This window comes from Bombina bombina, chromosome 4 (assembly GCF_027579735.1).
Source record: "Bombina bombina isolate aBomBom1 chromosome 4, aBomBom1.pri, whole genome shotgun sequence".
Lineage (NCBI taxonomy): Eukaryota > Metazoa > Chordata > Amphibia > Anura > Bombinatoridae > Bombina > Bombina bombina.
Genome location: NC_069502.1, coordinates 244,248,014 through 244,265,092, shown reverse-complemented (window position 1 = coordinate 244,265,092; position 17,079 = coordinate 244,248,014). Strand labels below are relative to the sequence as shown.

The 17,079-nt window shown below is 34.4% G+C and overlaps 1 protein-coding gene across 1 annotated transcript in view; it reads right to left on the bottom strand.

Moving 5' to 3' along the window:
• LOC128657235 (parapinopsin-like) overlaps positions 1-17,079 on the bottom strand; it is a 707,525-nt gene that overhangs the window by 529,197 nt on the left and 161,249 nt on the right. The window contains exon 2 of the mRNA XM_053711500.1: positions 1,348-1,725. Within this exon, the coding sequence (XP_053567475.1) occupies positions 1,348-1,725 (378 nt within the window). The remainder of the gene's footprint in view (positions 1-1,347; positions 1,726-17,079) is intronic.

Sequence of the window (17,079 nt, the reverse complement as noted above, 5' to 3'; positions counted from 1 at the left end):
ATTTTTTTCTTTTGTGATTCAGAGAGAGCATGCAATTTTAAGCAACTTTCTAATTTACTTATATTATCAATTTTTTTTCATTCTCGTCATATGTTTATTTGAAAAGCAAGAATGCAAGTTTAGATGCCGGCCCATTTTTGGTGAACAACCTTGGTTGTCCTTGCTGATTGGACAGCACCAAGAAACAAGTGCTGTCCGTGGTTCTGAACCAAACATTTGCTGGTTCCTTAGCTTAGATGCCTTCTTTTTTAAATAAAGATAGCAAGAGATTGAAGAAAAATTGCTAATAGAAGTAAATTGGAAAGTTGCTTAAAATTGCAGCTCTATCTGAATCATGAAAGAAAAAATTTGGGTTCAGTGTCCCTTTAACCATTAGATCTGAAATTTGAAATTTACAACCAATCTTCTCTGCAGCTTCAAAAAAGATAACTGAAAAACAATTCAATTACAGTCAAATTTGTGTAGCTTAACAAAACATGCTCTTCAGAATCCAATTTGCATCACCTCTTCTTACTAAAACGGATCAGAACTTAAATCTAGGAATCCTTTACCGATTGCTCTTTGCTTGGAACACAAACATCACTATGAAATTCCATACAATTTCACTACTTTCCGAAGTATGCATCATTTTCTAACTGTGGACTACAAATGAAAACAAGTTCATAAAATGCTGAGTACTTTAAAACTATGTACAGACTAGAGCCATTTGGTATATATAAATAGAGTTTCAGAGAGGCTCTAAGTGCCTGACAATCCTTGTTACTGTCACCTTGTACTAGCAATCTGAAAGGGCAAGGAAGGTGGCTAATTGAATATTACACCTCTATACCACTTGCTCTCAAGGAAGTGTGGTAGTATATTGTGTTTGCAATATTTTAGTCACAAATGGATTTCAAACTAAACTAAAATACTTTCTATCATTTAAAAAGATGAATCACTACACATGGATAAAAGCCCACATAATCTGCTGTTTTTCATCTTTTATTATTATTAGTTATTTATAGAGCTCCAACAGATTCTGCAACACTGTTATTAAAACTATCTTGATATTTTACAGCTACAAGTTTAACATGCAAAAATAATTATCCAAGTCACAGGTCAATTTACACTATAAATGTAATAATTACATATCTACATAAATAGTAATGTGTGACTATACTATTATGTTTAAATGTGGAGAATTTGAATGTTATATAATAGTATACTATAAATTTAGCATTTAAAAGTTATCCATGTGAGTTCTATTCAGCATTTGCAATAATGCAATTCTCCACATGGTTTAATATTTACTGTTCAGCAGGAACATGCAGTTTCACTGGCAGTTTGACATACACTACTGACACTCACCAAAAAGTGTGTTGACGAATCCATACCATATACAGCCAGCCTCACCTATTAGCCAGTGTCCCTGTGTGCTGGCAGCAAAGCTAAAAGGGGTCCCTAGAATACAGACCATTAGATCACTAATGGAAATGTTCATCAGCAGCATGTTAATAGGAGAGCGCAGAACTTTATACTGGCAGAAGAGGATGAGAACCAGCAGGTTATTAAAGAACCCCAAACTTCCAATGATTCCCAGGAAGACGGCTACTAAAAGGTGACCTGTGTGGGACAAGTTGTGATGCTCTTCTGTCCCATACTGATGGCTGCTGCTTCTGCAGGTGACACTGCTGCTGTCACTGCAGCTGGGGCTGGAGCTTGGAAAAGCCATGTGTGCTGGAAAGTCTGCAATGTGTGGTATAAACACTGGCTTCTTATACACAACCTTTTATGCTGCTTTATTTATTTATTTGTTCTGGTTGTGATTGTTACAGGACTTCTGGAATCGATGAGGTTAAATCAGCTATGCTAAGAAGAGTAGAATGCAGCCCCAGTAAGGCTCCACCATGTGGCCGTTTAGCAGCTGGACGAGCAGTGTGTTTTTTTTTTTACGTGTGCTGTGCTTGATTTAAAGGGGGAGTGAGGAATTCACCTCTCAGGGGGGCTGTCACTCAGAAGCAGAGGATGGGCTTACACCTTCACCAGAGGAAGCAGAGAAGCTTAGCTGCAGGATGATGTGAAAATTCATTTGAGTAAACGGAAAATCTGGTATTTTGTGCTCTGATATTCTGAATTAATTCTTAACCTTTTTTTTTGCTGCTCTGGACTTTGAGATACAAGGGTGGTTGAAAAAGGATTAGCTTAATTCACAGCACAGCAATGCTCACAAAAAATAAGATGCATTGCAGAAAGCAGATGATGGAATACTTTCAAATGAGCAGAGGTGAACATATTACTGGGTTTCTCTATATTTGTTGTTGTCTGCAGGCTCGTCCTCAATACCAGCTGAACTGAAAATGCAAGGCTGCAAGTGTACTCTTCTGGGAAAGCTATGGTTAAAACAAATCTCACACACATGCTGGCTGTTTGTGAAGCTAAGTGTTAATGTACTTTGAAACACTTAAATACCCTCTGGGGATCTCTGAGAACTTTAGATATTGGGTGAATAAAATGTACCAGTGGGTCAGCTTTACAGTTTTATTCACTCATTTATAACTATTATACAACAAGACCACATTAACAATTTATAAAGTATACTACAACATGTATCTGAAAGTATGTGAGGTAAAGCATTACTTGTAACTGGTATGGGGAGAAGTACAATATTCCTCATTAAAATAGAAAATAAAAACAATTAGGCATGAAAGCAATATAAAATGTAAAACACTAGAAAATAGAACTTTACTATATAAAGAAAATATTACAAAATAAAATATAACTGTAAACAAAACTGAATCATAATTGTGGATAAGCTATTTAACAAACTCAGACTCCTCTAATTGACTTTATTTTCAACCTGATCTAACTGGTATTTTAATTTAAGTCATCCCATTCTGTGGTTTATGTAGCATTGTTTTTGCTAAAATTAGATCTGTTTTGGGGGGGGGGGGGAATGTGGGTTTGGAGGAAAAATAAAAATTGTTAATGCACCAATGAAAATTAATTTGTAGTTCGACCACTAATGTGTTGCTTTATTAAACATGTTATTAAAACATCAACAGTTGAAAGGTTGACAATAAACAACAACATTTTCAATTGCTGATTAAATATTTATGTTAACACAAAAGTTTAGCTAATTTAGAAAGTCCATTAAAACAACCACAACCTTGGCATCTAAGGGGTTAATTATAACTGTAACTCTAGAATTAAACATAACGTTAACCCTATCTAAATCAGTTAGCAACAATGTAAATGCAACAGCTTTTAAGATATTGTTAAGTTGATATTTTAGATATTCACAGATTGTATCTGTAACATACTGTACATTGCAGCATGTAATATCTTAAAAAGACCATGTTTGCAGGAATTTCAATAGAATTACTTTTGGGTTGGTTTACTGAAGCATTCTTTTAGTATTCTCAGGTCCTCTCAAGGGTATTCACAGTAACCAATGTCAGTGTGTCCCGATTAATTATTGCTTAGTTATTAGGATAATTGCTTTTGTGAGTACTGAGAAGGACAATATGGCATTTTATGCCTAATTATGTTACATATTTGGAGGTATAAATCCTTGAAAAGCTGTTGAATGAACCAAAGTTTCCTTTAATTGTTCTGTAGAGAAATTGTTTTAAAAGAGCAGTATAGTAAAACTTAAAGGGATACTAACCCCACATTTTTTCTTTCATGATTCAGATAGAGCATGATATTTTAAGCAACTTTCTAATTTACTCATATTATAAATGTTTCTTTGTTCTCTTGCTATCTTTATTTAAAAAGCAGGAATGTAAATCTTACCATTTTAGGTTCAACACCATGGATAGCGCTTGCTTATTGGAAGCTGACAGTTAGCCACCAATAGGCAAGCATAACCCAGGTTATCAACCAAAAATGGGCCGGCTCCTATGCATCACATTCCTGCTTTTTAAATAAAGATAGCAAGAGAACAAAGAAAAATTAGAAAGTTGCTTAAAATTGAATCATGAAAGACAAAATTTGGGTTTAGTGTCCCTTTAAAGGGACAGTTTACTAAAAAATGTTCCCCCTTTAATTTGTTACCAATGATCCACTTTACCTGCTGGAGTGTATTAAATTGTTTACAAGTATTCCCTTTACCTTTTGCATTTGAAATATTGCATTTTGCATGTGGTGTACCTATTCTGAAAGTTGTTGGTCTTAGGTCCAAGCTATTGATAAGCTGTGTAAACACAGCCAGCAGAATAAATTACACTCCCAGTGAGGTATAGAAGAGATAAGATAATAAAATATTAATTTTCCATTGTTCTCTCCAAGTATTGGTCTTTGGTTTACAGACAGATATAAGATAAATAAGAATTTATATGTACATAATGTGATAAAGTAATGAGATCTGATTATACCTACAAGCTCAACCCATTTTATTAGGTTTTGGCTTCAAAACACAAAACAGCTTTTTATATACACAAATAAACCTTAAAAAGAAAATTCTCATACATGTTATACTCTGCAGTTGATAAAAAAGTAATTGGAAACACATTAAGGGAAAAACTATTTTACAGTATACTGTCCCTTTAAAGGACGTCAGCACCAAAATTGCTTAAATACAAGTCAATAGATAATAAATGAAAAGTCATGTGATCAGAGGGCTTTTAAAAAAAGGCATAAGTGCAAGGTAATCACAGAGGTCAAAAGTATATTAATATAACTATGTTGGCTGTGCAAAACTGAGGAATGGGTAATAAAGGGATTATCTATCATTTTAAACAATACAAATATTATTGTTTTTTAGATAGAATATGCAATTTTTAACAACTTTCCATTTCACTTCCGTTATCAAATTTGCTATGTTGTCTTGGTATCTTTTGTGAAAAAGTAAGTATAGGTGGGCTCATATGAGCTCAGGAGCGTGCATGTGTCTTTAGTACTCTATTGCAGCAGCAGTGAATGCATCAATTTCTAACACTCCTACAATGTTGCAAAACACAGCTGTAATAGAGTGATAAAGACGTGCACATGCAAGTTGTATAAAATTACATGCTCTGTCTGAATCATGAAAGTTTAATTTTGACTTTTCCATTCCTTTTAACAATTTTTTTTTTTTTTTTTTTTTTTTTTTTTTTTTTAAAACAAGCTTTATTAATCATAAAGAAACATCGTACATAAACAGAATGTTAGACCATCAAAATATACAGGAGGACTTGTGTTTAAGATTTTCAAGAGCTGAATTTTTAGAAGAAAAGTGGAATAAGTCCATGATGATTCAGTGTCTGGAAGTGGACCCTCCCTGAAATCAGAGAGGGTAAATCCTCTGATGTATTTATTGTATTGTCCACTGGTCACGAAAGAAAAAAGAAAAAATGCTTTGGCGTAACAATTCAGTATTGTAAAACTTGGTTTTTGTCGGTAAACAGTTCAACATTTTTCTTCTTGTCCTTTGCATAAGTTTTTTTGTTCTGGAAAGGGGTATACATTCTGACAAGGACCAAGAAAAATACAGAAGACAAAGAAATAAAAAGAGAAGAAATTAGGGTATAGTGCACCGGAAGGGAGAGAGGAAAAAAAAAAAAAAAAAAAAAAAAAAAAAAAAAAAAAAAAAATCCTTTTAACAATTTTAACCATAACATTTTAAAAAGACAATTTTCTCATTTTAGATTCCAGATAATCTTGGCATCTTTTGCTCATACAAACAACCCATGTCTGCTTCTTAGAGATCCTAATCCATAGAAACAAATGTAGTGTAGTAATAAATCCCTTTGTTTACTGATATATCTGTGCAGCATGAATGCCATACAGAAATGACTCAGGTTATAACAGCTTAAAAAAAAACACATTTGTTGTGTTGTTTCTGCATACAAACTGCTTGCAATAATTTATAAAGGGGCTTTTGAACAATATAGATACTTTCCCCAGCTCTGGCTCATATTCTAATCCATTAAAAATTGTCATTTGACTTAAAGGGACATTTTAGTCAACAATGGCAACCTCTAATCCTAAGAGACCCTGCAGCACTGTATGTTTAACCCTGAGTAGTGTGACTAGCTTTACTGATCGGATCAACTGAGAGTTCCGCTCCAGCAGTGTAGCATGAGTCCTGAGTGGTATTTCTACTCTGTGTTTAACCCCATTGCAAGGTTTAAACAAACAGTGCTGCAGGGTTGATAGTCTTAAAATGACATGCTCTTAAGTAATAGAGCATCACATGTCATTTTTAGATATATTTTTCTATAATGGCCCTTTAAGTCAAATGACAATGTTTAATGGATTCAAATTTTTAAACCATAGTGGTCTTTTAACAGGAGCTTAGTTCACTTAATTGTCTCAAGAAAAGGAACTGCACATGGAAGTCCCAGCAAGCTGTGAGTTGTCTTTTTGGACAGCGGAATCTCACAGGAAGAATGGAGGGAGCAAATTGTAACTGAAAGCACCTGATACTGATCAATCTATCTGAATCATGAAAGTTTAATTTTGACTGTCATGAATATGATGATAACTTCAGACCTAGGAACACCCCAATCAAGCCCACTCACTAAGTCATTTTGACTCATTTTACATAAAATATATATATATATATATATATATATATATATATATATATATATATATATATATATATACAATGCACAATCTTTATTTTTGTACTTTAGAGTAATATTTTTACTTTGTACATTTTGTATTTTGAAACTACAATTTGCATTTGGTAGACATATTTTGTGTATACAAAATCATAGGTCTAGTGAAAAAAATACAAAGTCAAAACTCATACGGCTAGATTACGAGTTTTGCGTTAAGAGCTGTGCGGTGCTAATGAGCAGTTTTTTCTCACCGCTTACCTGCAGTGCTGGTATTACGGGTTTTCAGAAACCCAGCGTTAAAAGGCAAGAAGTGAGCGTAGAGCAAAATTTAGCTCCATATCTCACTCCAAATACTAGCGCTGCTTAAGTCAGCGGTGAACTGGTTATACATGCTCGTGCACGATTTCCCCATAGCCATCAATGGGAAGAGCCGGCTGAGAAAAAGTCTAACACCTGCCAAGAAGCAGTGTAAAACTCAGTAACGCAGCCCCATTGATTCCTATAGGGAAACACATTTTATGTTTACACCTAACACCCTAACATGAACCCCGAGTCTATACACCCCTAATCTTACACTTATTAACCCCTAATCTGCCTCCCCTGACATCGCCGACACCTACATTAAATTTATTAACCTCTAATCTGCCGCTCCGGATATCACCGCCACCTACATTATACTTATTACCCCTAATCTGCTGCCCCCAACAGCTACATTATTTTATTAACCCCTAATCTGCCACCCCCAATGTTGCCGCAACCTACCTACATTTATTAACCCCTAATCTGCCACCCCCAACGTCGCCGCCACTATATTAAATGTATTAACCCCTAAATCTAAGTCTAACCCTAATTCTAACACCCCCTAACTTAAATATAATTTAAATAAATCTAAATAAAATTACTATCATTAACTAAATTATTCCTATTTAAAACTAAATACTTACCTATAAAATAAACCCTAAGATAGCTACAATATAACTAATAGTTACATTGTAGCTATCTTAGGCTTTATTTTTATTTTACAGGCAAGTTTGTATTTATTTTAACTATGTAGAATAGTTATTAAATAGTTATTAACTATTTAATAACTACCTAGCTAAAATAAATAAAAATGTACCTGTAAAATAAAACCTAACCTATGTTACACTAACACCTAACACTACAATACAATTAAATAAATTAACTAAATTAAATACAATTATATAAATTAAATAAAATGAGCTAAATCACACAAAAAAACACTAAATTTCAGAAAATAAAAAACAAATTACAGATCTTTAAACTAATTACACCTAATCTAATAGCCCTATCAAAATTAAAAAAGCCCCCCCAAAATACCCCCCCCCTAGCCTAAACTAAACCGTCAATAGCCCTAAAAAGGGCCTTTTGCGGGGCATTGCTCCAAAGTAATCAGCTCTTTTACCTGTAAAAAAAAATACAAACACCCCCCAACAGTAAAACCCACCACTCACACAAACAACCCCCCCAAATAAAAAGCTAACTAAAAAAACCTAAGCTCCCCATTGCCCTGAAAAGGGCATTTGGATGGGCATTGCCTTTAAAAGGGCATTTTGCTCTATTGCAGCCCAAAGTCCCTAACCTAAAAAATAAACCCACCCAATACACCCTTAAAAAAATCCTAACACTAACCCCCAAAGATTCACTTACCGGGAGAAGTCTTCATCCAAGCGGCAAGATGTCCTCAACGAAGCCGGCAGAAGTGGTCCTCCAGATGGGCAGAAGAGGTCCTCCAGACAGGTAGAAGTCTTCATCCAGATGGCATCTTCTATCTTCATCCTTCTGACATGGAGCAGCTCCATCTTCAAGACATCCGGCGCGGAGCATCCTCTTCAAACGACGGCTTCTTCCGAATGAATATCACTTTAAGTGACGTCATCTAAGATGGTGTCCCTTAGATTCCAATCGGAATTAAGGTAGAAAAAATCCTATTGGCTGATGCAATCAGCCACCAGGATTGAGCTGGCATTCTATTGGCTGTTACAATCAGCCAATAGAATGCGAGCTCAATCGTATTGGCTGATTGGATAAGCCAATAGGATTTAAGTTCAATCCTATTGGCTGATCCAATCAGCCAATAGGATTTTTTCTACCTTAATTCCGATTGGCTGATAGAATTCTATCAGCCAATCGAAATGTAAGGGACGCCATCTTGCATGACGTCACTTAAAGTGATATTCATTTGGAAGAAGACATTGTTTGAAGAGGATGCTCCGCGCCGGATGTCTTGAATATGGATCTGCTCCGCTTCGGAAGGCTGAAGATAGAAGATGCCATCTGGATGAAGACTTCTGCCCACCAGGAGGACCACTTTTGCCCGTCTGGAGGACCACTTTTGCCGGCTTCGTTGAGGAAATTTTGCCGCTTGGATGAAGACTTCTCCCGGTAAGTAAATCTTCGGGGGTTAGTGTTAGGATTTTTTTAAGGGTGAATTGGGTGGGTTTATTTTTTAGGTTAGGGACTTTGGGCCTCAATAGAGCTAAATGCCCTTTTAAGGGCAATGCCCATCCAAATGCCCTTTTCAGGGCAATGGGGAACTTAGGTTTTTTTTAGTTAGCTTTTTATTTGGGGGGTTGGTTGTATGTGTGGTGGGTTTTACTGTTGGGGGGGTTGTTTGTATTTTTTTTTACAGGTAAAAGAGCTGATTACTTTGGGGCAATGCCCCGCAAAAGGCCCTTTTAAGGGCTATTGATAGTTTTGTTTAGGCTAGGGTTTTTTATTGGGGGGGGGGCTTATTTTATTTTGATAGGGCTCTTAGATTAGGTGTAATTAGTTTAAAGATCTGTAATTTGTTTTTTATTTTCTGTAATTTAGTGTTTGTTTTTTTGTGATTTAGCTAATTTAATTTATTTAATTGTATTTAATTTAGGGAATGTATTTAATTGTAGGGTTAGGTGTTAGTGTAACTTAGGTTAGGTTTTATTTTACAGGTAAATTTGTATTTATTTTAGCTAGGTAGTTATTAAATAGTTAATAACTATTTAATAACTATTCTACCTAGTTAAAATAAATACACTACACAGTTGCCTGTAAAATAAAAATAAACCCTAAGCTAGCTACAATGTAACTATTAGTTATATTGTAGCTATCTTAGGGTTTATTTTATAGGTAAGTATTTAGTTTTAAATAGGAAAAATTTAGTTAATTATAGTTATTTTATTTAGATTTATTTAAATTATATTTAAGTTAGGGGGTGTTAGGGTTAAACATAGATTTAGGGGTTAATACATTTAATGTAGTGGCGGCGACGTTGGGGACGGCAGATTAGGGGTTAATAAATGTAGGTAGGTGTCGGCGATGTTAGGGGCGGCATATTAGGGGTTAATAAATATAATGTAGGTGTCGGCGAGGTTAGGCGGCAGATTAGGGGTTAATATTATTTAACTACTGTTTGCGAGGCGGGAGTGCAGCAGTTTAGGGGTTAATATGTTTATTATAGTGGCGGCGATGTCCGGAGCGGCAGATTAGGGGTTAAAATTTTTATTATAGTATTTGCAATGCGGGAGGGCCTTGGTTTAGGGGTTAATAGGTAGTTTATGGGTGTTAGTGTACTTTTTAGCACTTTAGTTATGAGTTTTATGCTACGGCGTATAAATGCGTTAGGGATCTTGGAGGTAGAGGGTGTACCGCTCACTTTTTGGCCTCCCAGGACATACTCGTAATACCGGCGCTATGGAAGTCCAATAGAAAAAAGGGTTTACGAAGTTTACGTAAGTCATTTTGCAGTAAGGCCAAAGAAGTGTGCTGCAAGACTCGTAATAGCAGCGGTAGTGAAAACGCACAACTCATAATCTAGCCGTTACTTTGCTGAGTATTATAGTGCAATGTATGTGTCTGTCCTCTACACAAAGAAATGTAGAAAATATCCCTAAATGAGATACAGATCTCTCTAGATAAAAATGACCTTTCTAGAATGCTGTGAGGGAATTTTCAGTACGGATGGATCTTTATAAATAATCTCACCTGAGTGGTGAGCTTTTAAAGAGACATACTTCTTGCTTTTTTGTAAAAAAATTTTGCTTATTCCGCGCTCCCTAGAGTGGCCAAAAAAAGCAGATTCTGTAACCTAGGTTTTCAGAATGATGCGAATGACCTAAATCATCAATTTGCTCTGCATAATTTTGTAAAACAAGGTTATGGAACATAGTTGTTTATTACACTACAGTCTATTTGTTTGAATTAGTTAAGTTGTCCAAATTGCATGTGTGATATTTTTATTACCTTTATTTGTAATAAGCCAACAGATTCCTTAGTGCTATACAGGAGGTATAATAAAGACAAGAAAAATAAGGGACAGATAAACAGTATATATCTATACCTGTATATATATTCATATAGAGATATGCTGTAGGTATATATATATATATATTTACAAGAAAATGAATGTTATATAGATGGATTTAAAAATAAACATTTCTATTATATGAACTTTGGAATGTAAAATATTGATAAATACCAACAGGTTTTGAATAGTAGGTCTTACAAGGTGTCGAGCTAGCACGCAAGCGATAAGTGTTAGTTTTTTTTTTTTAAGCACACTCTATTGAAGTCTATGGGGAGAAGAATTTAAAGCGTCACAATCTCTGAAGTTAGCGCGCATAGGGTTTTGCTCACACACAAACAGTTTACTTTCAACTTGCAATACTAGTGCTAACCCACCCGCATACAAAGATTAGTTTAAGCAGTATTAGCGCAATTTAAAAAAAGATTAAAGTGTCACTTGCAATCTGGGCCACAGTCATTATCCTGGTTTAAATTATGAAACATACAGACCAGGACTGTACTGGGACCAAAAATAGGCTCAGGCATTAAAAGGAGCGGAGCAGCCCACACCTTTAAGACCTCTGTCAGCTAGGTAGCCATAATATATCAGATATCTCGTCCTGCAGCTCCTCTGCTTAACAGCCAGACAGAAAATGTACTTACTGCTTCACAAAATATGCAGACTAACAGCTTTCCTATTGTTACCCCGTTTAAGAGAGGGTGGTATGTAGCAGAAGGCCAACATAAAAACGGCCCACCTGGGATTTCACCTTTAGGGTCTATGTCCAGTCATGATAAACACTACTAAAATACAATTATCAGGGAATTTAAAGGGACAGTTCACCCAAAAACTTTCTCCCCTTTAAATTATTCCCAATGATCCTTTTTACCTGTTTAGAGTGTATTAAATTGGTTGCAAGTGGCTCATTTACTCCTATTTCAGCATTTGAAATAGCTGATTTAGCTTGTGGTTTCCCAACCTATACTGAAAGTTTTGATACTGGCGTATATACTATTGACAAGCCTAAGTAAACACAGCCAGCAGAAGAGATTAAACCCTCAGTGGGGGGCATGATAGTTAAGTAATAAAATGATAATTTTCCATTGTTCTCTCTATGTATTGAGGTTTGGTGTTCCAGACAAATATAAGATAAGGAAGCAAGTCTGTGTACATAAGTGATAACGTAATGAGATCTGATATTACCTGAAGCTCAACACATTGTAATAGGCTGTGGTTTCAAAGCACAAAACCAGCTACTTCAGATACACAAATAAACCCGAAAATGCAATTTCTCAAATATTTTATACTCTGCAGTTGGTATAACAAGTCATTTAAAATACATTTATGGAAAAACAATTTTACAGTGTACTGTCCCTTTAACATTTCACCTTGGCCATTTATATTTTGCTTCTGTTTACTTCTGCAAAAATACTCAAGTTTGTTCTTTACAGTTTTGTTGGTAAGAAATTTAGAAAATCAGACATATTGTTTATTTGTGTCTCTGTCTGCTATATATTTACATTAAATGCACAGTAATAGACATTATTAAATATTAAAAATGATTAAAATTATATAAGCTTTAAGGTATTTGAATGGGAAGGGATAAAAAGTGTACTCATACATACTTACACATATAAACAAATAAATACACATGTATACACATATAGAGACATATTTAGACATGTATACATACACGCAAACACACACACACACACACACACATATATATATATATATATATATATATATATATATATACTGTATATATCGTAACAAGGATCTTTGGCAACCACTGTTTTCTAGGGTTTTCTTCCAAAAACACCATTGTGACTTTAACAGCAGCATACAGTTTGTTCACAGGTAAGGCAAAAGGAACAGGTTCATTCTCTGCACAAGCTTCCAAAACAGTGAGTCTCATTGTCTGCAGCAACAGAAATGTCCTTTATAGAACGGTAACAGCAAAATGTAATCCAGCAAAACGTTTAGTACACAACACATCAGGCCTCCTGCCTGGCTGTAATCTCCTTAGCTAGAGAAATGCTTCCATTTTAAACCCTAGGAGCAGAAATCATGAGCCACACCTGAGTTAAATTGGCTCTAACAGCTGTTAAGGTGTTCATAGTTAAAAACACTATCACTCCCCCGAGGTTTCTTAGCAAAATGGTGAAGTGAAATTTATTAAACTTGGTCTAATATAAACTCCCTCTATCACCAAACCAGACTTTTCTGTCATAATATACAGTATATATATATATATATATATATATATATATATACACCTTGTCATATACCATATACCTTTTAACCCTTATAATTTTTTCGTATTTATATTTATATGAATATTTTTTTATTATCAGAAACTGTATATATAAGTGTAAAACTTTATTTTAATGTACTTATGTTGTGTTTCATGCACAATTCTTGTTTACCCCTTAGGTTTTCAGTCATGCTAACCTGACAAGGGCAAATAAAGTTTGTGCTTGAGCGCACCTATTTAGTTTCAGCTTGTAACGAGTGGCGCACTATTAATCGCTTTCACTAGAGTGATGATTGCACTGGAAGTAAACTTTTTGCGTTCAATGGATTGCGTTTGTATTATGAGTTGAAAGTTAAAAGTTTGCGCTCTTACGCTAAACCAATGCAAGCAAACAGCTTACTTGTAACGCAATTAGAATATCTACCAAAGAAGTCAATGGAGAAAAAAAGTGGAAAAATACCTTACTAACTGGCTAACCCGATCTCATATGCACCAACCGAAACTTATATTCTCATATATGCTAACCCTATATTGCATATTCTCATATGCTTTAACCTGATCACATGTTCTCAAATGAAAATATAAATAGTTCACATTCGAATGTTCTTCACATAGAAGAATATGTTCTATTTATTCATAAATACATATTCTTAAATGTATCTGATGGTATTTAGGTTCAATATCTATACCAATACCTATATATATATATATCCTGTGTGTGTGTATATATATATATATATATATATATATATATATATACACACACATGATTATATATAGTTATAGTAGATATATTCAGATATATACAGGAATATTTATTTATAAATACTTAGAACATATATTGCTATGTGTAGAACATTGGAATGTAAAACATTCACAGTAAATACACAGTATAACACTTTATTAAATTTGAATATTGCATAAATATAATTTTTTTTTATGTTTTCATCTACTTCACTGCAAAGGGCTCCAATGCACTAATATACAGTATATATGTCCATATGTGTGCACATATGTATATATGTCTTTAAACGTGAATATATATGTCTGTAAATACACTTATACACATATACACAAATAAATAAATACATCTGTATATATATATATATATATATATATATATATATATATATATATATATATACAGTATATATATATATAATCTTAGACATGTATCTGTATGTATTTCTATGTTAAAGCCCTTTGCCCACCTTTTTTTCTCTCTAACACCTGAGAGGTCATGTCTTTGAGCACTTATAACTATTCTGTGCAATATTTTTTTTGAATAATTTGTATTAGATGATGTTATGAGTGTAACGGTACTTTGTAATGTATTTTTGATGTGTTTTGTGCAACTTTTTACTTTTACAAAACAGTTAAGCACAGCTCTGAAATTGCAGTAATCATTCTACTTGCACACAAGCGATCGTGTTTATTTTCAACTCGTAATACAAGTGCAATTTACCCTGCGTGCAAAGGATCACGAAAACCTGATATCGCTTTGCGCAAACAATTGCACTCCACTTGTAATGTGGCCCTGAATGTGTGGCTTAAGGGTCATTGTCCCTAACTGACTTTCCACAATCCCATATCCCTTTTATAAATGTTTGTTCATGCAGAACGCTTCATATGCAATGTAGTCTGCTTGATCTCAAGATTGGAGAATCTGTGCTTAGCAGCACATTTTTACATTTTCAGTTTCATTGTTTTACTATATTTTAAAATAAATTGTGATAAGTGAAGAAGGGTATTAATGGTATGTATGTAACTGGCATCTAGGGGGTTAATTCTTTTCTGCTCATCTATACTTCAAAATAAATTCCAGTGATAAGATAAGATAATGTTACATCACAATGTATTTTAATAATAATTTTAACATACAAAAAATCTATATTTTCCAAGCTGTCCCTGTTTGTGACTTTTATACATTTTATTTGTTCTATTTATTTACTCAATTAGATGCACTTGCCACATGATGCACAGATTTGAACTGTGTCTTTATAACATTGTATAGTCAATTAATTTTTACCCACAACGCTTGTCAAAATTAGAGGGGGACATTGCCATGGATTCTGTTTGTTCTCCATAGCAGATGGCATCAAAGCTAATGTTTATAAAGCCCAATACTGCTTTGCACCTCACAGCTGTGTTTTTGCAAAGTGTCCCAACTACACTCTAATATTCAGTTATTTGTACAGTGCCTATTTTAATGCTTTATAACAACTTACAAGATCAATATTTTAGAAGACTTGAGGGCAGCATATATTTTAAATGCTTTTAAACACAAATATATTTCTTATATATATATATATATATACACACAGTATATATATATATATATATATATATATATACCTATACATATACAATATATACAGCATATTCTGTATGTATATATATATATATATATATATGTATATACACAATCCAAGAAAGAGAACGTATAACCCCATTACAGGTAGATAATTGAGACTCTGGGAGAGGTATACCTTGTGGGGCACTTATAATGTCGAGCCGACTTAACCAGATGCACAGTGTGGAGCAATCCTTATCAGTAGTGTCAAGTGTGAATGGCACAAGAACAAACACCTTAGATACGGTAAGTAGAAGAAACAGAGGAAAAAGTGGTGCCACCACACTCAATGGCAGGGGACTCACCAAGCGAACTGGTCGCTCTCCTCCCTGGCGATATCTAGTCCTCAGTGCAGTCACTGCTTTACTGTGGAGGATTTTCTGTCTGTCGCATTCTCGTGCTGCTCCGATTAACTGTAGTTGCGCTCCCAGCCTTCAGCCCCGGTAGGTGATGTCACTGCTGTAGCTCATTAGACTGCGTCTCAACTCTCTCCCCGGATGAATAGCAGCAAGGTAAATCTGAGAGATAAACTGATATCTGGGACTAACTGGTTAAAGCAAATATCCAGGTATCAAAGAACCAAACAGTCTCAGATTCAGTTATATAAAAAGTTAATCTTTAATCAATCCATCTGAAAAACAGCAATGGTATAATTTTTAAAAGTCAGCGCTACGGAATTTGGCGGCGCTATACAAATAAATGATAATAATGATAATAATAATAAAAAAGTCAGACGGGTAGCACAGAGGTGCGGGTCTGACACGTTTCAGCTCTGTAGAGGCGTAATCATAGACCTTCTGTGCTACCCGTCTGACTTTTAAAGATTATACCATTGCTGTTTTTAAGATGGATTAATTAAAGATGAACTTTTTATATAACTGAATCTGGGACTGTTTGGTTCTTTGTTATCTGGATATTCTGTATATATACATAGTATATAAGCAAATTTTGAAGGCTGCCATCAGTCAGTCTTTTTCACTGATGGGATTTTATCATCATAAATGATAAGATGCACTCACACATGTTTTCACTTCCAAACATGGAAGTAATTCTTTTGGGAACATTATTCAGGTCTGGGCATTTATCATTTGGAACTATTTTTTTTTTTCACTTTGAATGTCAAACAATTTTTGTTTCTTGTTTTTCAGTTTTACGTTCCATTGTGTTTTTGAGTAATGATATCTATGGCTTCATGTTGTTCAAATCATTTAACTTTTAAGTTTTGTGGGGAGCTGCCATTGACCATTGGAATACAGTCAGTTTCCATATTTTTATTCAGTATTCCTTGCCAAATGGAAAGTGTACTGTGTTTTCTTTGGCAAAGAAAATATTCAGTCTGTTTATGAGACTGTTAAAGAGTCCAACCAATTCTGACATGGTTTGATTGCATCGTTGCCATGTTAGGTTCTGCTCATTTGTATGATGTTTTTAAAGGGATACTGAACCCAATTTTTTTCTTTCATGATTCAGATAGAGCATGCAAATTTAAACAACTTTCTAATTTACTCCTATTATCAATTTTCTTCATTCTCTTGGTGTCTTTATTTGAAAAAGCAGGAATGTAAGTTTACAAGCCGACCCATCTTTGGTTCAGTACCAGGGTAGCGCTTGCTGATTGTTGGCTAACAGGTCAACAAATGTATTATTATTATTAATTTAT